The sequence below is a fragment of the Coregonus lavaretus genome (assembly GCF_964263955.1).
Source record: "Coregonus lavaretus genome assembly, chromosome: 5".
Classification (NCBI taxonomy): Eukaryota; Metazoa; Chordata; class Actinopteri; order Salmoniformes; family Salmonidae; genus Coregonus; species Coregonus lavaretus.
Window position 1 is genome coordinate 33,013,489 of NC_139992.1, and position 24,345 is coordinate 33,037,833.

The window sequence follows — 24,345 nt, forward strand, 5'->3', positions numbered from 1 at the left end:
TCCCCATATTGTGATTTATTTTGCTCATTTGCACCCCAGTATCTCTATTTGCACATCATCTTCTGCACATCTATCATTTCAGTGTTAATAATAAATTGTAATTATTTTGCACTATGGCCTATTTATTGCCTTAACTCCATAACTTACTACATTTGCACACACTGTATATAGATTTTCTATTGTGTTATTGACTGTACATTTTGTTTATCCCATATGTAACTCTTTGTTGTTGTTGTTTTTATCGCACTGCTTTGCTTTATCTTGGCCAGGTCGCAGTTGTAAATGAGAACTTGTTCTCAACTGGCTTACCTGGTTAAAGGTGGGGGAAAAAAAGAAAAAACATTTATATTTTATAAATATTTCCTTATATAAGTAGCTGCAGCACCCCTAACAATTTGAAATAAAATATGCCAAAGTTACAGAATTACTGCTGTCTGTTCAGAAAGAAATGAAATAATTCAGAATAGCCTACTACACCACGAGAAGGCCTATAATTTAGCCACAGAGGATCAACGGCTTCTTTAAAAAAATTGACTAGCTGTGGATTGTGTGTAGCCCAATAACAAGGCATAACCTACAGTCGGGAAATCAGAGCAAATCTGTCAATGAACAGCATGCAGACAAAACAGACCTTTCACAATATTTCAAATACAATTGTTATTCTAGTAATTCAGAAATATATTTTTTATCTGTTCATTGCTAATACATCCGCAAAGTTGGACACACCGCTGATGTCAACAGGGGTAGCAAACAATGTTTATGCTTCAATATTGTCTGTTTTGACTGAGTTAGTCTTAATGACATATTTCTGTGTGAAAATAAGTGTGCAGCACCGACTGAGGGTCTTCATCAGGAAACGGACCCTCAGGAAATGGTGATCAAATAATTTAAAATCCTGTCCTGTATTCACTTTATAATGCAATGATAATCTATGTTTAAGCATTTACCAGCGTCCAGCAAGTGACGCAACATTCTAAGGATAGTGGTTTTCTATATCTGCATTGCTTGCTTTTTGGGTTTTTAGGCTGGGTTTCTGAATAAGCACTTTGTGACATCTGCTGATGTAAAAAGGGCTTTATAAATACATTTGATTTGAATTGCGGGAAAACACAGGTTGGAAGGCAAATGGCTCCTGCCGAAAAGAGAAGACTAATATGTATGCTGTGGGCTACCAAAATATTTGTTCAACTTCCAAATATTGTTTTACAAATAAAATAACAGAGATAGGCTTTTGGCACGAATGCATCGGCCATCACCGGCAAGTGAGCTGCGCATATTTGGGTGAGTCAGTGAAGCTGGAAAGCATTTTTAGGACTATATTTCCTCCTCATATTGTAGCCTACAATATGTGCGCCTCCACACACCTAAGTCTAGGCTATTGATAGATTCAAGACAAGGTCGTTTTTATTGATCTCAGATTCTCAGTTTGTCAGTGTCAAAGTAGCCTGTCATTGCGATCAAAAAATATTCTACCAAAGTCTACAGTCATGTAAAATGATTAGAATTGCAATGAAATGCGTTTATAAAAGGCAAAATGTTCCTAGGCTACTAAAATCTTTCCCCCATGTGTGCAACTTCTGTAAGCACTCTACTGCTCTATGCAAATGCGATATGCATGCAATTCTTTATTGTAACTTTTTTTTATTTTTTATGTATGTGTTCCTGTACCTCAGAGCTCCCCAGGTCACACCCCTCTCGCGCTCACTTTTTGTTCCGGCATCTCCTGATTTACAAATTAAGCAATGTACGACATAATCATATTGGATGATAAATAACAGCTATGGCAGCTATCTACTATAGCGCGAGTCGCCTTGGTTGGTTGCCGTCTCTCATCTCTCCCGCAGAACTGCCCCTGCTAGAGCGGCAACCTCTCTCTCCCTCATGCTTGATCAGTTCTGGTTAATAATGTAGCTTAAAAATGAACTTTTCTGCTGCTTCCCTCACTCGGATTGGACCGGACTGGGTCTGGGTCCGACCAGGTCTATACGGAAGGGGTCTAGTTGTCCTCGGGTTCATTCGGAACAGGTTTCTATATTAATCTGCATATATTTATGCATTTTGGGTGCGGGTGGGAAAGCCTGAGGTCCATTTCGAAACGGGTCCAACTTTTTGGATCTGTGAAGACTTCTATAAAGTAGCTTAAAAAATGTAATTTTCTGCTGCTTCCATCACTCTGATCGGAACGGGTCTGGATCCGACCAGGTCTATACAGAACGGGTCTAGTTGTCCTCGGGTGCATTTGGAACGGTCTCTATATTTAAAAAAAATGATTTATGCATATCGGGTCTAGGTGGGAAAGCCCCAGGTCCATTTCGGAACGGGTCCAACTTTTTGGACACGTGAAGGCCTGTAGTGTAAATGCCAGGTCCTGGGCTCCATCCATAATGACCCCAAGCCCGATAACCAGGACATGCATAAGCTGAATGAGGAGATAGGGGCCATGGAGAAGGAGCACAGCGACTTGCAGCTGCGCATTTGCCGTACTGGTGGTGTTAGAACCTGGGGTACTGGAGGACCCTCATCACCAGGGGGGGCTGAGGAGAATGGGGAGCAGATGCCATGCTACTTCATCAATGTGAGCCTCCTGTAAAGGTATGACTTCCAGAACAGCCAGAATAGCATAACCAGGTAGCTCAGAGTTACAGGCACTGCACAGGAAGATGACCAACTTTTTCCTGTCCTTGAAAAAAGAGGGACGCAGAACCCTGATTTATTCTCATAGGGGAGATCTTTGAGCACAGAGGCATGTTCAAGAGGGTTCGGAAAACACTCATTGGAGAGAGCCCAACAGAAGCTACTCAACAACATTCCAGATGCACTACAGAACAGGGTGGGACAGCATAACGGCAGATATGGCAGCATCAAAGTCTTCAACACACTTCAGGAGACCAGTGCCAACAAGCATCTACTTTATATCCTCCTGGAAAGGTTCCTCAAAGAGCTGTGTCCAGAGCTCAATGTGGAGATGGTCCAGATCTGAGTCATGTCACCCCAAGAAAGCACCCCCATTTTTTGTGTGATTATTGACAGTTGTTTTGGGTTTGCTTTGACCATTTATAAACAATAAAAAGCTAGCTTCAAAAAGAGTGCTAGGCTGGATCAATGTGCTTCATCTAGAAAGAAAAAAAAAAACTCCTTACTCTCACATTGGGGACCTTTGACTAGATACAGCAGTAAAAACCAATTTCAGATATATTTTTACCACATCTCACCTTGGGTGCTGAGGCAGCCACAGGGCCGATGTAGGCCAAGATGAGGGGGAGGAGCATGGAGAACAGGCTGGAAGAGCTCAGCAGCTCAGGGATGTCCTCCGCTTCAGACAAGAGCACATGTTTTAATTACAAAGACATATAGGGCTGGTTTTCTTTTTGTTTTAAACATTATTTATACAGGGAATCCCAGTTGAGAGCAGTCTGTTTTTCAATGGTGCCCTGTGTTACAACAATCAACATTCCAAACAGTTCAAACATATAAAATTACATACACAACAGAAATTATATACAGAGCAGAATTATTATATTTTACAAGTGCAGTCCACAATGAATATGTCCTGTATTAAAGTCTTAAAGTGACCTAATGAAACCAGGTCTAATCTATCCAGCTGTTATATATCCTGGAGGTCATTCCAAGAATGAGGAGCACTATAACTAGTCGGTTAGCCGCTGAAAGAAATGTAACGGCCATGATTAACGGATTATAGGTTAATTTGAATAATGTAGTGGAATTAAATTGGCACATGTTTTTTTGTTTATTTGCTGTATTACATTTATCACACATGTGCCACACAAAGAGCCAATAGTTTGACTGGAATATCACCTGTCGGGCAGCGAGAGCGCGCAGCTCAAACAGCTGGTTGCTGAGTGGAGAGAAACTTCCGTAACCCCGGTTCTCTGATATTAAGAGTGAGACATCTCACTAGTGGAATTCACCAGAATCGCCTAAGTAGCTTGAAGAACCAATCATACACGTCTGTCAGAGACAGACAGGTCGAGTGGCGTATGAGTGAGCCCCTCCTCTAATACTAAAGAGCCACCCGCCTGCCCTCTGATCATTCTCGAGCATGACGAACTTCCTCACAATCTTGCGAGTATGGGAATGTGGTCATAATGTCTCACTCATAATATTAGAGAACAGGGGTTACGCAAGTCACTTTACCTCTACCTATATGTACAGTACATAGCTAACTCAATTACCTCGTACCCCTGCACATCGACTCAGTACTGGTACTCCCTGTACACAGCCATGTTACTTTTACTCGATATTGCTATTCGTTAGTTATTCGTCAGTCATTTATTCCTTGTGTAACTATTTCAATTTATTGAATTTTTATCTTTGTCTTAACTCTGAATTGTTGGAAAAGGACACGTAAGTAAGCAGATCTGTTTCACCACTTGGGGAAGGAGTCTCCAGTCCCTTAGATGGGGATTCCCCCTGGGCAATAAGCTTGCACTTACGTTTAGTACGCCTGGGACATGAGTGGTGCGTATGGACAGCTAGGTGTGCTCTGCTCCACAGAATAATCCTGACGGATAATCTGTGTAAGCGCATGGGCGAGTGCCACCCTGGCGGTTTATGTACACCACTACAGTCGTATTGTCCGTTCTGATCAAAACGTGACAATTCTGAAGGTATATTATGTGAGCAATGTGGATTTGTGGGTCCATACACCATTTATTGTATCTCCCTTGTGAACAACGCCCCAGCCCGTTAGTGACGCATCTGTCGTTACCACTTTCCTCGTTGCCACTACCCCTAGGGGAGTGCCAGGAACACAAATGAAGCTGATCTTCCAGTGACGGAGAGCCAAGAGACATGCGTAAGTCACCTCTATCTGGCGATTGAGGTGACGCCATATACACAGGCGTTGGGCAAACAGCCAGCGCTGGAAGTCTCTCATCCTCAGTAGCCCAAGAGGTATTACTGAGATGGTGGACGCCATCAACCCCAGCACTCGGAAGCACGCCCTGATAAGAGAGAGAATCTATAATTACGCCTAGGCATTCTTTTCTCTGTGTTGGCACCAAACAGCTCTTTTTTTATTGATCTTGAACCCTAACTCGGAGAGGTGGGCTAAAAGGGAAGTTGTGTCTCGTACCGCTTGCTCCTGGGACAGGGAGAAAAGCAGGTAATCGTCTATGTAGGTGGAGACTCTCAGCCCCTTGTTTCTCAGGGGTGGGAGTGTTGCCTCGACACACTTGCTGAACGTTCGGTGAGCTAGCGCTAGCCCGGATGGGAGAGTAAGATATTTGTAGGCTGTGCCTTGAAAAGCAAACCTCAGAAATCTGTGTGCTGGTAGGGTGCTTATCTGAAAATAAGCATCCTGTAGGTCGACTGTGCTCCACCTGAGAGGCAGGCAGGCCAGATAACCTCTCTCCCTCCGATCCCGGAGGACCTGAGTCCTAGGACCATGCCTAAGGACTACCTGGCCTGATTACTCCTTGCTGTCCCCAGTCCACCTGGTCGTGCTGCCTCTCCAGTTTCCACCATTCTGCCTGCAGCTATGGAACCCTGACCTGTTCACCGGACGTGCTACCTTGACCCAGACCTGCTGTTTTCAACTCTCTCTCTCTACCGCACCTAATATTTCAACCTCTAAATGCCTGGCTATGAAAAGCAAAGTGACATTTACTCCTGATGTACTGACCTGTTGCAACCTCTACAACCACTGTGATTATTATTTGACCCTGCTGGTCATCTATGAACATTTGAACATCTTGGAGAAAAATGTGGCCTTAATGGCCATGTACTGTTATAATCTCTACCCGGCACAGCCAGAAGGTGACTGGCCACCCCTCAGAGCCTGGTTCCTCTCTAGGTTTCTTCCTAGGTTTCTGCCTTTCTAGGAAGTTTGTCCTAGCCACCGTGCTTCTACATCTGCATTGCTTGCTGTTTGGGGTTTTAGGCTGGGTTTCTGCATTACACTTTGTGACATCTGCTGATGTAAAAAGGGCTTTATAAATAAAATTGGATTGATTGATTGATTGAACTGTTGGCTGCCCCTCTCTGCCGCAGGGGGCGTGCCCCTAGGTCGGGCTCTCCTTCGTCCCCGCAGGGGAATCAAATGGGCAGGACCTCGATGCGGCTGCAGCGAAGGACTGTTTTCCCCACTGTCGGCCCCTGTTGGGGGATCCGAACTGTGGGGTCGATAACCACTGCGTTGCTGAGGGCCTCCCACATAAAAGCCCTGCTGCCAGCAGTTGCCCTCTCCCTGCCACAAGGTCCTGGCCTGTGGAGGGGTAAGCCGGGTAGCCACGATTCCCAGGTCTATGGGACATACAGAAGTTGAAGGCTTCGCCCTCCTTTTTTCAAAGTTCGCAAATTCTGCCGCATGGCGGAGACAGCCGGCCCAAACAGTTCCTTCAGCATAACAGGAGCGTCAGGGAAACCTGCTCTCTATTTGTCCGACAGGCTGGACAGGTTGAGCCACAGGGCTCTCTCCCCTACCACTGCAAGGCTCATGGCTCGGAGGTTGAGGTCTGTGACGACACATATCTCATCCCAAAGTTCTGGATTAGGATTGCCAATCGATAGGATATTGTGCATCTTCAACATCAAATCGGCCTGGTAAGCCAGTAGTAGGGACATAACGTTCAACGCCCGTACAGAATGTGCGGCAGACACGTAGACATTTTGGAAGATAGACTCGGTCCGCCTTACCAGGGAGAGAAGTGCCTGTCATTGACGAGGCACTAGGGTTGAGGTGGTTGGCCAGTGACTGCTCGACCACTGGTGGTTTGTCGAGGCCCAGCTCCTCCATGTCCTTGACATTCATGTTGACAAAAAGTCAGGCAAGGTCGCCAGTCAAAGGTTTATCCCAATTGCGTTTGGCTTCCGCCATGCAAGACGGGATGGCTGGGAGAAGTTATTTGCTTGGGACGGTGCGCAAGGGGAGTTTCCTCCCGTCGTACCAGTCCTTCTCTGCGTTGCCACCCCCCCACGGGTTCTGGCCACTCAATATTGAGTCTGGTCGCTGCCTGTTTGCAGACGTCAATGAGCAAATATCTGTCATCCGCCATTGACGCCCCACTGCCTGAAGGAGGTCGGTCATACCACCGCCATCGTCCTCATCAATAACAAGGGTCCTTCCCCTTCCCCCTCCTCTGGGGCCAAGCCCTGGAAAAGTAGGTGAAAATCCTCGGGGTAGCCATCCAAGACATCGGCCCATGAGGGCTGGGTCTGTGAGGCAGTCTCCCCGCTTGATTTTTAAATTAATTTTATTTAAGCTTTCTTTTGACAGGGAAGTCACGCTGACAAAGTCTCTTTTAGAGGTGAGCCCTGTACATAAAAAAATACACAGTACATATCTATACAATAAAATAACTTAATATACACGTTCATCATAAAAAAACAAATATACACAATCATACACACAAAACAATCATACACACAATGCAATCAGTTAAGAGTGGGAAACGAAACACGTTGGTCTGCTCTGCGCACTCTCCGGCGGAGGGTGTTAGCAGCAAAAACCCTGCATTGGATGCTTGACTGGGGGTCGTCGAACACTGCTTCCGTGTGTTCAACACCCAGGCTGATGACACACAGGGAGTGTGTGTCTTTGCCCAAAATGATCGCCCCACATAGCCATGGGAGTGCTGGTGCTGGGGCCTTGCTTGGTGCCCCTGGACCGAGCTAGCAGGTTCCATGGCTCCAAAAAACAGCTTATCCGTTATTCACAAAGTGAAATGTAGCTAGTGTTTGCCACGTGGATTAGCACAGTTAGCCAAAGAAAGCTAGCACTATGTTGGTCCTGCGACAAACAAAAGCGTGGCTCCCGACCGATAAGCAGTAACGCTAGGACGGTTGGTCTAGTCAACGCCGTTAGTCAGTTTAGCTAAACGAGAGAGCGAACTAGTAATTCTACCCTTCCAGATAGAAAAAAACAGCCGGTAGGATAGCTAGCCTTGCGGCAACCTAGCCAGATTAGCTAAGCCTTACAGCTAAGCAGCCAAGTCTCTGCAGCTAGCTGTGTGACGTTAGCGGAGTAGCAAATTCTTACCCGAAGATATAACTTTTCCTTTCGATAAAGTCACCCAACACAAAATACAAGTGCTGATAAACACGGCACACCTGTGAACAGTTAAACAGGCAAACAGATCAAGTTGTGCTCAGGATCAGAGGGCAGGCGGGTGGCTCTTTAGTGTGATGGGAGGGGCTCCCTCATTCGCCACTCGACCTGTCTGTCTCTAACAGATATGTATGATTGGTTCTTCAAGGTACTTAGGAGATTCTGGTGTATTTCACTAGTGAGATGTCGTAACAAATAATTGGGAGACAACATAATATGTTCTTGTGCAAAATGTTTAATGCAATCGCGTGTGAAAACACAGTTTTATAATTACTATTGAAAATAAAGGAATCCCAGCTTTCCATTGCTACTATATATATTTCTTAACCCCCAATATTAAGCTAATTGTAAAGCCATGCAATTAGTTTCAAGTTTTAATGTCAAATGCACAAGTACAGTGAAATGCCTTTCTTTTGAGTTTGCAAGAAAGTTATTAAAACTTGAAACTAATTGCATGGCTTTACAACCGGAGTCGCCTATCTGGCATGGATGGTTTAGATGAAAAAGGAACCGCGGAAGTGCAATGTCCATTCGTATTAGAGTGAATAGGCTATAAGGTAGGCTATCAGACAGAAGAAGGCATGTGTAAAAGTGATCGCTCAGAAAATAGAAAAATCATTATTAAATTTTGTTGCTACATTTATTGGTTTTATGCTACAATATTGATTCCAATTGTTGGGCCAGATGATTGTGTACAATTTGTCCCTCCTGTCATACGTCACTTATTATGAAAATAACGTTGACAGATTTTGCCTCGTTTACAGAGAGCTCCCAGTTCTTACCATCCACAGCGAACGCCCTGTGAAGGAGATCCTTGGCAGCTCTGACCACTGCACTGACCACTGAGAGAGCCCTGCTGCAGTTCTTGTCCTCCTCATTGGCTTTGCTAAGCATCTGGGTCTGCAGATCCCCGTCATACTCACTCCTATGGGCAAAGACACATACCCCCATGTGTTAGCACTACCAATGGTTGTTAGCATTGGGAATGACATTTGTATTTTTATTAGGGATCCCCATTAGCTACTGCCAAGGAAGCAGCTACTCTTCCTGGGGTCCAAACATATTAAGACACGTACAGTTGAAGTCGGAAGTTTACATAAACTTAGGTTGGAGTCATTAAAACTTGTTTTTCAACCACTCCACACATTTCTTGTTAACAAACTATAGTTTTGGAAAGTTGGTTAGGAGATCTACTTTGTGCATGACACAAGTAATTTTTCCAACAATTGTTTACAGACAGATATATTTCACTTATAATTCACTGTATCACAATTCCAGTGGGTCAGAAGTTTACATACACTAAGTTGACTGTGCCTTTAAACAGCTTGGAAAATTCCAGAAAATGATGTCATGGCTTTAGAAGCTTCTGATAGGCTAATTGACATAATTTGAGTAAATTGGAGGTGTACCTGTGGATATATTTCAAGGCCTCCCTTCAAACTCAGTGCCTCTTTGCTTGACATCATGGGGAAATCAAAATAAATCAGCCAAGACCTCAGAAAAAAATGTGTAGACCTCCACAAGTCTGGTTCATTCTTGGGAGCAATTTCCAAATGCCTGAAGGTACCACGTTCATCTGTACAAACAATAGTACGCAAGTATAAACACCATGGGACCACGCAGCCATCATACCGCTCAGGAAGGAGACGCGTTCTGTCTCCTAGAGATGAACGTACTTTGGTGCGAAAAGTGCAAATCAATCCCAGAACAACAGCAAAGGACCTTGTGAAGATGCTGGAGGAAACAGGTACAAAAGTATCTATATTCACAGTAAAACAAGTAGTATATCGACATAACCTGAAAGGCCGCTCAGCAAGGAAGAAGACACTGCTCCAAAACCACCATAAAAAAGCCAGACTACAGTTTGCAACTTCACATGGGGACAAATATCGTACTTCTTGGAGAAATGTCCTCTGGTCTGATGAAACAAAAATATAAATGTTTGGCCATAATGACCATCGTTATGTTTGGAGGAAAAAGGGGGGCTTGCAAGCCGAAGAACACCATCCCAACCGTGAAGCACGGGGGTGGCAGCATCATGCTGTGGGGGTGCTTTGCTGCAGGAGGGACTGGTGCACTTCACAAAATAGATGGCATCATGAGGAAGGAAAATTATGTGGATATATTGAAGCAACATCTCAAGACATCAGTCAGGAAGTTAAAGCTTGGTCGCAAATGGGTCTTCCAAATGGACAATGACCACAAACATACTTCCAAAGTTGTGGCAAAATGGCTTAAGGACAAGTCAAGGTATTGGAGTGGCCATCACAAAGCCCTGACCTCAATCCTATAGAAAATGTGTGGGCAGAACTGAAAAAGTGTGTGCGAGCAAGGCCTACAAACCTGACTCAGATACACCAGCTCTTTCAGGAGGAATGGGCCAAAACTCACCCAACTTATTGTGGGAAGCTTGTGGAAGGCTACCCGAAACGTTTGACCCAAGTTAAACAATTTAAAGGCAATGCTACCAAATACTAATTGAATGTATGTAAACTTCTGACCCACTGGGAATGTGATGAAATAAATAAAATAAATCATTCTCTCTAGTATTATTCTGACATTTCACATTCTTAAAATAAATTGGTGATTCTAACTGACCTAAGACAGGGAATTTTTACTAGGATTAAATGTCAGGAATTGTGAAGAACTGAGTTTAAATGTATTTGGCTAAGGTGTATGTAAACTTCCGACTTCAACTGTATATTACACATAAATCAAAGATAAAATAGTACATATAACACTGTCACACCACCACATATCCACAACACAAAACGTATGATGCCACTATACAACAATATTACAATGTACGTGTGTGTAGAGTCTTGTGTGGCTCAGTTGGTAGAGCATGGCACTTGCAACGTCAGGGTTGTGGGTTTGATTCCCAGTACAAGTGAAAATGTAACCACCCACTACTGTAAGTCGCTTTGGTGGATAAGAGCGTCTGCTAAATGACGTAAATGTAGAGTGCGTATGGGTGTCTGTACCTGTGTGTGTGTGTGTGTGTGTGTGTGTGTGTGTCTCTTCACAGTGCCTGCTGTTCCATAAGGTGTATTTATATCTGTTTTTTAAAATCTGATTCTACTTTTTGCATCAGTTACCTGATGTGGAATAGAGTTCCATGTAGTCATGGCTCTATGTAGTACTGTGCGCCACCCATAGTTTATTCCGGACTTGGGTATTGTGAAGAGACCTACTGGTGGCATGTCTTGTGGGGTATGCTTGGGTGTCTGAGCTGTGTGCTAGTAGTTTAAAAAGACACCTCGGTACAATCAGCTTGTCAACACCTCTTACAAAAACAAGTAGTGATGAAGTCAATCTCTCCTCCACTTTGAGCCATGAGAGATTGACATGCATATCATTAATGTTAGCTCTCCGTGTACATTTAAGGGCCAGCCGCGCTGCTTGTTCTGAGCCAATTGCATTTTTCCTGAGTCCCTCTTTGTGACCACATGACTGAACAGTAGTCCAGGTGTGACAAAACTAGGGCCTGTTGTCAAGAAGGCAGAGCAGCGCTTTATTTTTGACAGACTTCTCCCCATCTTAGCTACTTTTGTATCAACATGTTTTGAACATGACATTTTACAATCCAGGGTTACTCCAAGCAGTTTAGTTTAGTCAATTTCCACATTATTCATTACAAGATTTAGTTGAGGTTAAGTGAATGATTCTTCCCACGTTATCCAGATACTGACTATTAGCACTTGGTGGTCTAGTGCAGCTTCCCACCAGAATGGGCTTTAGGTGAGGCAGATGAACCTGTAGCCATTTTACTTCAACAGTATTTAACATCAGATTCTCTCTAAGCTTTACAGGAATGTGGTTCTGAATATAAAAATGGCAACCCGTCCACCTTTTGCATTTCTCTATTTTCTGTAGATGTTATAACCATGACATGAATATCAACTTGAGGCTGTGTCTCTTGTCTCTGTGTGTGTGTCTGTGTATACCTGTAGTACAGTATCTGTGGTATCTGTCCTCTAGTCTGGTTGGTCCCATTGCTGCTCAGGCTACAGGTGCCGAAGGTGAAGGCCACGCCATCGGAACACTGAACCGTGGTCATCCCTCCGTCCCCATTGGCCGTTCGGCTGCCATAGTTACGCAGGCGGACAGCGTATTTCACACCCTCCTGTAAAATGTAAAAAGATTATCAATCAGATGAGGGATATGGGAGGAAAAACTGGATTGTGCAACATATATTGTTTTCATATCATAAGTGGCATTGAGTCTGTGGTACAGTGGGGAGAACAAGTATTTGATACACTGCCAATTTTGCAGGTTTTCCTACTTACAAAGCATGTAGAGGTCTGTAATTTTTATCATAGGTACACTTCAACTGTGAGAGACGGAATCTAAAACAAAAATCCAGAAAATCACATTTTATGATTTTTAAGTAATTAATTTGCATTTTATTGCATGACATAAGTATTTGATACATCAGAAAAGCAGAACTTAATATTTGGTACAGAAACCTTTGTTTGCAATTACAGAGATCATACATTTCCTGTTGGTCTTGACCAGGTTTGCACACACTGCAGCAGGGATTTTGGCACATTCCTCCATACAGACCTTCTCCAGATCCTTCAGGTTTCGGGGCTGTCGCTGGGCAATACGGACTTTCAGCTCCCTCCAAAGATTGTCTATTGGGTTCAGGTCTGGAGACTGGCTAGGCCACTCCAGGACCTTGAGATGCTTCTTACGGAGCCACTCCTTAGTTGCCCTGGCTGTGTGTTTAGGGTCGTTGTCATGCTGGAAGACCCATCCACGACCCATCTTCAATGCTCTTACTGAGGGAAGGAGGTTGTTGGCCAAGATCTCGCGATACATGGCCCCATCCATCCTCCCCTCAATACGGTGCAGTCGTCCTGTCCCCTTTGCGGAAAAGCATCCCCAAAGAATGATGTTTCCACCTCCATGCTTCACGGTTGGGATGGTGTTCTTGGGGTTGTCCTCATCCTTCTTCTTCCTCCAAACACGGCGAGTGGAGTTTAGACCAAAAAGCTCTATTTTTGTCTCATCAGACCACATTACCTTCTCCCATTCCTCCTCTGGATCATCCAGATGGTCATTGGCAAACTTCAGACGGGCCTGGACATGCGCTGGCTTGAGCAGGGGGACCTTGCGTGCGCTGCAGGATTTTAATCCATGACGGCGTAGTGTGTTACTAATGGTTTTCTTTGAGACTGTGGTCCCAGCTCTCTTCAGGTCATTGACCAGGTCCTGCCGTGTAGTTCTGGGCTGATCCCTCACCTTCCTCATGATCATTGATGCCCCACGAGGTGAGATCTTGCATAGAGCCCCAGACCGAGGGTGATTGACCGTCATCTTGAACTTCTTCCATTTTCTAATAATTGCGCCAACAGTTGTTGCCTTCTCACCAAGCTGCTTGCCTATTGTCCTGTAGCCCATCCCAGCCTTGTGCTGGTCTACAATTTTATCCCTGATGTCCTTACACAGCTCTCTGGTCTTGGCCATTGTGGAGAGGTTGGAGTCTGTTTGATTGAGTGTGTGGACAGGTGTCTTTTATACAGGTAACAAGTTCAAACAGGTGCAGTTGATACAGGTAATGAGTGGAGAACAGGAGGGCTTCTTAAAGAAAAACTAACAGGTCTGTGAGAGCCGGAATTCTTACTGGTTGGTAGGTGATCAAATACTTATGTCATGCAATAAAATGCAAATTAATTACTTAAAAATCATACAAAGTGATTTTCTGGATTTTTGTTTTAGATTCCGTCTCTCACAGTTGAAGTATACCTATGATAAAAATGACAGACCTCTACATGCTTTGTAAGTAGGAAAACCTGCAAAATCGGCAGTGTATCAAATATTTGTTCTCCCCACTGTATATAAACACTAAAGAAGGGTGGATGGATGCATGCATACAGTGAGGGAAAAAAGTATTTGATCCCCTGCTGATTTTGTATGTTTGCCCACTGACAAAGAAATGATCAGTCTATAATTTTAATGATAGGTTTATTTGAACACAGAGACAGAATAACAACAACAAAATCCAGAAAAATGCATGTCAAAAATGTTATAAATTGATTTGCATTTTAATGCGGGAAATAAGTATTTGACCCCCTATCAATCAGAAAGATTTCTGGCTCCCAGGTGTCTTCTATACAGGTAATGAGCTGAGATTAGAGCACACTCTTAAAGGGAATGCTCCTAATCTCAGCTTGCTACCTGTATAAAATACACCTGTCCACAGAAGCAATCAATCAGATTCCAAACTCTCCACCATGGCCAAGACCAAAGAGCTCTCCAAGGATGTCAGGGACAAGATTGTAGACCTACACAAGGCTGGAATGGGCTACAAGACCATCGCCAAGCAGGTTGGTGAGAAGGTGACAACAGTTGGTGCAATTATTCACAAATGGAAGAAACACAAAATAACTGTCAATCTCCCTCGGCCTGGGGCTCCATGCAAGATCTCACCTCGTGGAGTTGCAATGATCATGAGAACAGTGAGGAATCAGCCCAGAACTACACGGGAGGATCTTGTCAATGATCAAGGCAGCTGGGACCATAGTCACCAAGAAAACAATTGGTAACACACTACGCCGTGAAGGACTGAAATCCTGCAGCGCCTGCAAGGTCCCCCTGCTCAAGAAAGCACATACACAGGCCCGTCTGAAGGAGGAGGAATGCTGCCTATGACCCCAAGAACACCATCCCCACCGTCAAACATGGAGGTGGAAACATTATGCTTTGGGGGTGTTTTTCTGCTAAGGGGACAGGACAACTTCACAGCATCAAAGGGACGATGGATGGGGCCATGTACCGTCAAATCTTGGGTGAGAACCTCCTTCCCTCAGCCAGGGCATTGAAAATGGGTTGTGGATGGGTATTCCAGCATGACAATGACCCAACACACAGCCAAGGCAACAAAGGAGTGGCTCAAGAAGAAGCACATTAAGGTCCTGGAGTGGCCTAGCCAGTCTCCAGACCTTAATCCCATAGAAAATATGTGGAGGGAGCTGAAGGTTCGAGTTGCCAAACGTCAGCCTCGAAACCTTAATGACTTGGAGAAGATCTGCAAAGAGGAGTGGGACAAAATCCCTCCTGAGATGTGTGCAAACCTGGTGGCCAACTACAATAAACGTCTGACCTCAGTGATTGCCAACAAGGGTTTTGCCACCAAGTACTAAGTCATGTTTTGCAGAGGGGTCAAATACTTATTTCCCTCATTAAAATGCTAATCAATTTATAATATAGTGTTATTCTGTCTCTCACTGTTCAAATAAACCTATCATTAAAATTATAGACTGATCATGTCTTTGTCAGTGGGCAAACATACTAAATCAGCAGGGGATCAAATACTTTTTCCCCCTCACTGTATATGGTTAGATTGAGGAATAGATATGTCTGTATAGCAGGCTGGGAATTGCCAAGGACCTCATGATGCGATATTATCATGATACTTAAGTGCTGATATACACTACCGGTCAAAAGTTTTAGAACACCTACTCATTCAAGGGTTTTTCTTTATTTTTACTATTTTCTACATTGTAGAATATTAGTGAAGACATCAAAACTATGAAATAACACATATGGAATAATGTAGTAACCAAAAAAGTGTTAAACAAATCAAAATATATTTTATATTTGAGATTCTCCTAATAGCCACTCTTTGCGATGAGGCCAAGTTCAAGAAACTGGAGAAGCGATGAGGAGGAGTAAATATGGAAGAATAATATAAGGAAAGGAGGAAGAGGGGTTGATGGAGGAGGCCTGAGGGGTACTGGTCCTCCTTCACCCCGTCTGTAGACCAACCCTAACCCATTTGATCTGAGGAAGCAAGATCCACATCTTTACAACATCAGCCTGATATAGAGAGGTATGAGGTAGCCTGGGGTTGGTTGGAGGGATATCCCAGATGTTAGACCTAGTATTATAATTTTGGTTGGATCATTAAAGTTGCATGTAGATTGAGCTTTGGGTAGTTTATTGAGTCCCTATTCCTGTTAGCAGCGTTCTAGGCCGCTCTGTGTCGTCCTGCCACATTTGTAATTTACTTCCTGGATTTAGTGAATTGATCCTGAATTGACCCCTACCCTGGTGCACACTACCCTATAATCACCAACCTCCTAACCTTGAAGTTACACAGCTAAGAAGATGATGACAACCAAATGTAGGCCCCCTGTAGCTCAGTTGGTAGAGCATGGTGTTTGCAACACCAGGGTTGTGGGTTCGATTAGCACGGGGGGCCAGTATGAAAATGTATGCACTCACTAACTGTAAGTCGCTCTGGATAAGAGCGTCTGCTAAATGACTAAAATGTAAAATGTAAATGTAATGACAGCTTTGCACACTCTTGGCATTCTCTCAACCAGCTTCATGAGGTAGTCATCTGGAACGCATTTAAATTAACAGGTGTGCCTTCTTAAAAGTTAATTTGTGGAATTTCTTTAATTTGTAATTCTTTTGAGCAAATCAGTTGTGTTGTGACAAGGTGGGGGGTATACAGAAGATAGCCCTATTTGTTAAAAGACCAAGTCCATATTATGGCAAGAACAGCTCAAATAAGCAGAGATAAACAACATTCCATCATTATTTTAAGACATGAAGGTCAGTCAATACGGACAATTTCAAGAACTTTAAGCGCTATGATGAAACTGGCTCTCAAAGCAGCCAACAAGTGCTCAGCATATGTGGGAACTCCTTCAAGACTATTGGAAAAACATTCCAGGTGAAGCTGGTAGAGAGAATGACAAGAGTGTGCAAAGCTGTCATCAAGGCAAAGGGTGGCTATTTTAAGAATCTCAAATATAAAATATATTTTGATTTGTTTAACACTTTTTTGGTTACTACATGATTCCAAATGTGTTATTTCATAGTTTTGATGTCTTCACTATTATTCTACAATGTAAAAAACTGTGAATGAGTAGGTGTTCTGAAACTTTTGACCAGTAGTGTATGTACTGCGATTCTCACGATTCAGTCTTGAGATTCGATAATGTGATTCTATTGCGATTTGATGTTCCAAACATATTGCTCACTATATTTCTGCTGCAGAGAGACAAGAGAGGGCATGAGAAAACAAGTTTTGCTCAGTCAGGGAAATAAAAGAGATGAAAACATGTTGGCTCACAATTTAAAAAGAAGATGGAGAAAAAGCTATATGATGTAAAATACCGGAGTGTTGGCGCAGGTAAACATTTACATTTACATTTTAGTCATTTAGCAGACGCTCTTATCCAGAGCGACTTACAGTTAGTGATTACATATTTTTTTTATACTGGCCCCCCGTGGGAATCGAACCCACAACCCTGGCGTTGCAAACGCCATGCTCTATCAACTGAGCTACATCCCTGCCGGCCATTCCCTCCCCTACCCTAGACGACGCTGGGCCAATTGTGCGCCGCCCATGAGTCTCCCGGTCGCGGCCGGCTGCGACAGAGCCTGGATTCGAACCAGGATCTCTAGTGGCACAGTTAGCACCGCGATGCAGTGCCTTAGACCACTGCGCCACTCAGGAGATCACTAGCTAACAGTTAAAAAAAATACATATTTGTATTCATTTATTTATTTACAAATCAATACTTGGGAGTCAAATATCAATATAAAATCTTCCCCAAAAAAGATTACGATATGTAACTATAATTTTTTTTACCACATCACTACTGAATAGGTCACATATTTCAAGTCATGTGTACCTTGAGTGGCACAGCCTTGTCGAGGCGTATCTCTGCAATGTCACTGGGGGAGTCATCGGTGCTGTAGGTTCCCTTCACCAGCTCCAGAGACGTCCACCTGTGGGTGTGGACCGAATCCCCAGGGTGCTCAGTCTGGGCCTGGAGGGGGAGATGAAGGGAAGAGGGGAAAGAAAGAAAGGAGAGAAGTGGTGAGAAACAAGAAGAAGTTAAGAAGCTTTTTGAACTTTTACTGTTGAAAAGCCATATGTATAAATCAGTGGCGAACTGTGACTATAGGAGCTAGTCCTTCAGAGGGACCTAAAATCTTCCAATACGTTGTATCAAACATAAAAATCAAGAAAATAACAGAAAACATAGCATCACTTAATGCGCCCGACATTATATCTTCTGTAGTCAGACCATTCTAGTTCTAGTGAAGGAGGAGCAATACTTTCTTTTTTGTATTTTACCCCCCTTTTCTCCCCAATTTCGATCTTGTCTCATCACTGCAACTCCCCAACGGGCTCAGGAGGCAAAGGTTGAGTCATGCGTCCTCCGAAACATTTTTTATTTCTTTATTTTATTTCACCTTTATTTAACCAGGTAAGCCAGTTGAGAACAAGTTCTCATTTACAACTGCAACATGGCCAAGATAAAGCAAAGCAGTGCGCAAAAAACAACAACACAGAGATACATATGGAATAAACAAAAATACAGTCAATAGAAAATCTATATAGAGTGTGTGGAAATGTAGTAAGTTATGGAGGTAAGGCAATAAATAGGCCATAGTGCAAAATAATTACAATTATAATTTAGTATTAACACTGGAGTGATAGATGTGCAGAATATGATGTGCAAATAGAGATACTGGGGTGCAAATGAGCAAAATAAATAACAATGTAAATAACAATATGGGGATCAGGTAGTTGGGTGGGCTAATTACAGATGGGCTGTGTACAGGTGCAGTGATCGGTAAGCTGCTCTGACAACTGGTGCTTAAAGATAGTGATGGAGATAAGTGTCTCCAGCTTCAGAGATTTTTGCAGTTTGTTCCAGTTATTGGCAGCAGAGAACTGGAAGGAATGGCGACCAAAGGACGTGTTGGCTTTGGGGATGACCAGTGAGATATACCTGCTGGGACGCATACTACGGGTGGGTGTTGCTATGGTGACCAATGAGCTAAGATAAGGTGGAGATTTGCCTAGAAGGGATTTATAGATGACCTGGAGCCAGTGGGTTTGGCGACAAATATGTAGTGAGGGCCAGCCAACGAGAGCATACAGGTCACAATGGTGGGTAGTATATGGGGCTTTGGTGACAAAATGGATGGCACTGTGATAGACTACATCCAATTTGCTGAGTAGAGTGTTGGAAGCTATTTTGTAAATGACATCGCCGAAGTCAAGGATCGGTAGGATAGTCCGTTTTACGAGGGCATGTTCAGCAGTATGAGTGAAGGAGGCTTTGTTGCGAAATAGGATGCCAATTCTAGATGTAACTTTGGATTGGAGATGCTTAGTGTGAGTCTGGAAGGAGAGTTTACAGTCTAACCAGACACCTAGGTATTTGTAGTTGTCCACATATTCTAAGTCAGAGAGTAGTGATTCTAGTCGGGCAGGCGGGTGCCAGCAGCGTTCGATTGAAGAGCATGCTTTTAGTTTTACTAGCATTTAAGAGCAGATGGAGGCCACGGAAGGAGTGTTGTATGGCATTGAAGCTCGTTTGGAGGTTTGTTAACACAGTGTCCAATGAAGGGCCAGATGTATACAAAATGGTTTCGTCTGCGTAGAGGTGGATCTGAGAGTCACCAGCAGCAAGAGCGACATCATTGATATACACAGAGAATAGAGTCGGCCCGAGATTTGAACCCTGTGGCACCCCCAAGTTGCAGCGGAGGGTGCAGAGCTGGTGGCCGGGGTAGGGGTAGCCAAGTGGAAAGCATGGCCAGCTGTAGCAAAATGCTTGTTGAAATGTTCAATTATCGTAGATTTATCGGTTGTGACAGTGTTTCCTAGCCTCAGTGAAGTGGGCAGCTGGGAGGAGGTGCTCTTATTCTCCATGGACTTTACAGTGTCCCAAAACTTTTTGGAGTTAGTGCTACAGGATGCAAATTTCTGTATGAAAAAGTTGGCCTTTGCTTTCCTAACTGATTGTGTATATTGGTTCCTGACTTCCCAAAAAAAGTTGCATATGGTGGGGGCTGTTCGATGCTAATGCCGTACGCCACAGGATGTTTTTGTGCTGGTCAAGGGCAGTCAAGTCTGGGGTGAACCAGGGGCTATATCTGTTCTTAGGTCTGAATATTTTGAATGGGGCATGCTTATTTAAGATGGAGAGGAAAGCACTTTTAAAGAAAAACCAGGCATCCTCTACTGACGGAATGAGGTCAATATCCATCCAGGATACACGGGCCAGGTCAATTAGAAAGGCCTGCTCACTGAAGTGTTTTAGGGAGCATTTGACAGTGATGAGGGGTGGTTGTTTGACCACGGACCCATTACGGACGCATGCAATGAGGCAGTGATCGCTGAGAATCTGGTTGAAGACAGTGGAGGTGTATTTAGAGGGTAAGTTAGTCAGGATGATATCTATGAGGGTGCCCATGTTAACGGATTTAGGGTTGTACCTGGTAGGTTCCTTGATAATTTGTGTGAGATTGAGGGCATCTAGTTTAGATTGTAGGACGGCCGGGGTGTTAAGCATATCCCAGTTTAGGTCACCAAGCAATACGAACTATGAGGATAGATGGGGGGCAATGAATTCACATATGGTGTCCAGGGCACAGCTGGGGGCTGAGGTGGGTCTGTAGCAAGCGGCAACAGTGAGAGACTTATTTCTGGAAAGGTGGATTTTTAGAAGTAGAAGCTCAAACTGTTTGGGCACAGACCTGGATAGTATGATAGAGCTCTGCAGGCTCTCTACAATAGATTGCAACTTCACCCCCTTTGGCAGTTCTATCTAGACGGAAATTGTTGTAGTTGGGAATGGACATTTCAGAATCTTTGGTGGCCTTCCTAAGCCATGATTCAGACACTGCTAGAACATCAGGGTTGGCTGAGTGTGCTAACGCAGTGAACAACTCAAACTTAGGGAGGATGCTTCTGATGTTAACATGCAAGAAACCAAGGCTTTTGTGATTACAGAAGTCAACAAATGATAGCGCCTGGGGAGCAGGAGTGATACTGGGGGCTACAGGGCCTGGGTTAACCTCTACATCACCAGAGGAACAGATGAGGAGTAGAATAAGGATATGGCTAAAGGCTTTAAGAACTGGTCTTCTAGTGCGTTGGGTACAGAGAATAAAAGGGGCCGATTCCCGAGCGTTGTAGAATAGATTCAGGGCATTATGTACAGACAAGGATATGGAAGGATATGAGTACAGTGGAGGTAAACCTAAGCGTTGGGTAACAATGAAAGAGATAGCATCACTGGAGACACCGACTGAGCCGGTCTCCGCGTGTGGGGGGGGGGTGGGACAAAGGATCTATCTGAGACAGGTTGAGCAGGACTGGGGGCTCTACATTGAAAAAGTAAAGTCAGAACTAACCGTAACAGCAATAGGCAAGGCATATTGACATGGGAGAGAGGCATAAAGCAATCACAGGTGTTATTTGAGAGAGCTAAGACAACAGCTGGTAATGGCGACGAAAGTTTGAGCTGAGGCTAAACAGATAAACAGGATGGGGTACCGTATAAAGGAACAGTCCAGCAGGCATCAGCTGTGTAGCTGAGTGATCATAAGGTCCAGTGAACAGCAATAAGTAAGTCCGGGAGGAGTTCAGTGACTGCTACGCTACAGGCGAGCTGGAGGCACGGCTGTTGATTGCGTGTGCTAGCGTGCTGGGGCTAGCATATGGATCTTCGTGGTCATCGCAACGGAAAGCCTGTTGAAACCACATCAGACGATTACGTTGGCAGACCAGTCGTGATGGATCGGCGGGGCTCCGTGTCAACAGAGAGGTAGATAGCCGGGAGATGGGCCTGGCTCGAGGCTAGCTCAATGCTAACTTGGGCTTGCTAATGGACAGCGGTGATTAGCTAACAACAACAGCCATTCGGTTGCAGCTAGCTAGTTGCGATGATCCGGTGTTAAGGTCCAGTGATTCAGTGATTCCGGCAGAAAATCTGATATGATCTGGCTCGATAGCGCGATGTGCAGACTGTGCAGACTGGTCGATAATTGTCCAGGCTAGAGCTGGCTGGTAGGTAGTGCAGGCCACGGACAATGGTGAAGACCGCTAACGGTGGCTAATAGCAAGTATCTAGTTAGCTGGCTAGCTGGCTAGTTTCAGCCAGAGGTTCTGGATAAAAATGTATGAATAAATAATAGAATACATTCCACATTGGGTGAGGCGGGTTGCAGGAAAGTATATTTAGTTAAAGGATGGAAAGTGAGAGATAAATATATACGAAAAAGACAAAAAATAAAAATAAAAAAATAAAAAGGCTATTTACATGAGGACACTACAGAAAACACAACCGCACTGCTATGCCATCTTGGATACATGACCCGCACTTCTTAACACCCGCCCGCTTAACCAAGAAACCAGCTGCTCCAATGTGTCGGCGCTCTTGGCTCACCATTCACCTGACGACAGGTTCACCTGCAGGCGCCCGGCCCACCACAAGGAAGTCGCTAGAGCGGGGTAAAGTAAAGCCCCCCCCGGCCAAACCCTCCCCTAACCCGGATGACGCTGGGCCAATTGTGCGCCACCCTATGGGACTCCCGATCAAGGCCAGTTGTGATACAGCCCGGGATCGAACCCGGCTCTGTAGTGACGCCTCTAGCACTGCGATGCACACCACTCGGGAGGCCCTGGAGCAATACTTTTTGATGACATTATTAATTAATCAAACAGACCTGGCAGTGCTTCGCACACACAGAGACGGAACCGGCATGGATACAACATGACACACTGCATAAAATAATGCACTGTTTACACAACTTATGGTAGCCAACACTAATATCACACTATCACCAATAGCGACAACAACAGTGACAGTGTCACATCAAAGGTGACAGTCCAAAATGAAATTAACAAACCAGCTATTACTTCCCATTGCAAATATGTTTTATCACATTCATCACACTAATGGGTGATCTAAAGTTTAAATGCAACAATGTTTCACAGTCATTATTTTCAAAGAGATAGCTAACAGCAAGCGAGCTGCAACAAAAAACAGTGCCAGTCACCAGATTATGATAATTTGTAAATTTTAAAGTAAATCTTGAAAAGGGTAATGCTAACAAATTAGCAACAACATCCACCTTGAAGTTGATAACAGTTGCTGCAGCCACCATCGCCATTGTCACAATACTACAACACAAGCTAGCTAACATTACTAGCGTTAGTGTGGGAAAACTACTGCTTGCTACACTGATTATTTTCTCTTGCGCTCTATTCTTCTTCAAGGATTTATGGCAGACTACAACCTGAGTGTATTGCCGCAACCTACTGTATTGGCTGTTTATCAGCCTGCTATTCTGTATGAATTCATTATGTCTTTCGCTCTCAGTAGTGAACAAAACAAAAATGTCCCACCCATTGCAAGTCAAAATGTGATTGGTTCATTCCACTGTCACTCCAAAATTATACCGCAATACAGTTGAATAGCAGAGGCCTTCTGAAGGCCTCGCCAATGGCTGGCTGAGCCAGCTAGATTTTTCTACCCAGAGACCACCAAAGTAAATACATATTCCAAACATAGTCTGGGACAGTTGTGACCGCAAATGCGATTATTATGAAAAAGTGTATTTTTATGGTGAAAATTATCTTCCCCAAACTTGAAACTCACGAACCGTCTATGTACAGTGAGGGAAAAAAGCATTTGATCCCCTGCTGATTTTGTATGTTTGCCCACTGACAAAGAAATGATCAGTCTATAATTTTAATGGTAGGATTATTTGAACAGTGAGAGACAGAATAACAACAAAAACATCCAGAAAAATGCATGTCAAAAATGTTATAAATTGATTTGCATTTTAATGACCCCCTCTCAATCAGAAAGATTTCTGGCTCCCAGGTGTCTTTTATACAGGTAACGAGCTGAGATTAGGAGCACACTCTTAAAGGGAGTGCTCCTAATCTCAGCTTGTTACCTGTATAAAAGACACCTGTCCACAGAAGCAATCAATCAATCAGATTCCAAACTCTCCACCATGGCCAAGACCAAAGAGCTCTCCAAGGATGTCAGGGACAAGATTGTAGACCTACACAAGGCTGGAATGGGCTACAAGACCATCGCCAAGCAGCTTGGTGAGAAGGTGACAACAGTTGGTGTGATTATTCGCAAATGGAAGAAACACAAAATAACTGTCAATCTCCCTCGGCCTGGGGCTCCATGCAAGATCTCACCTTATGGAGTTGCAATGATCATGAGAACGGTGAGGAATCAGCCCAGAACTACACGGGAGGATATTGTCAATGATCTCAAGGCAGCTGGGACCATAGTCACCAAGAAAACAATTGGTAACACAATACGCCGTGAAAGTGTTGTGGTCACATGAGACCAAAATGGAGCTCTTTGGCATCAACTCAACTTGCCGTGTTTGGAGGAGAAGGAATGCTGCCTATGACCCCAAGAACACCATCCCCACCGTCAAACATGGAGGTGGAAACATTATGCTTTGGCTGTGTTTTT

The 24,345-nt window shown here is 44.0% G+C and overlaps 1 protein-coding gene across 1 annotated transcript in view; it reads right to left on the bottom strand.

Moving 5' to 3' along the window:
- Positions 1-24,345, bottom strand: part of LOC311129664 (E3 ubiquitin-protein ligase MYCBP2-like) — a 319,573-nt gene that overhangs the window by 102,408 nt on the left and 192,820 nt on the right. Inside the window, exons 34-37 of the mRNA XM_084162035.1 lie at positions 17,725-17,862; positions 12,016-12,194; positions 8,851-8,993; positions 3,213-3,313 (exon numbers count right to left, since the gene is read on the bottom strand). Coding sequence (XP_084018161.1) covers positions 3,213-3,313; positions 8,851-8,993; positions 12,016-12,194; positions 17,725-17,862 — 561 coding nt within the window. The remainder of the gene's footprint in view (positions 1-3,212; positions 3,314-8,850; positions 8,994-12,015; positions 12,195-17,724; positions 17,863-24,345) is intronic.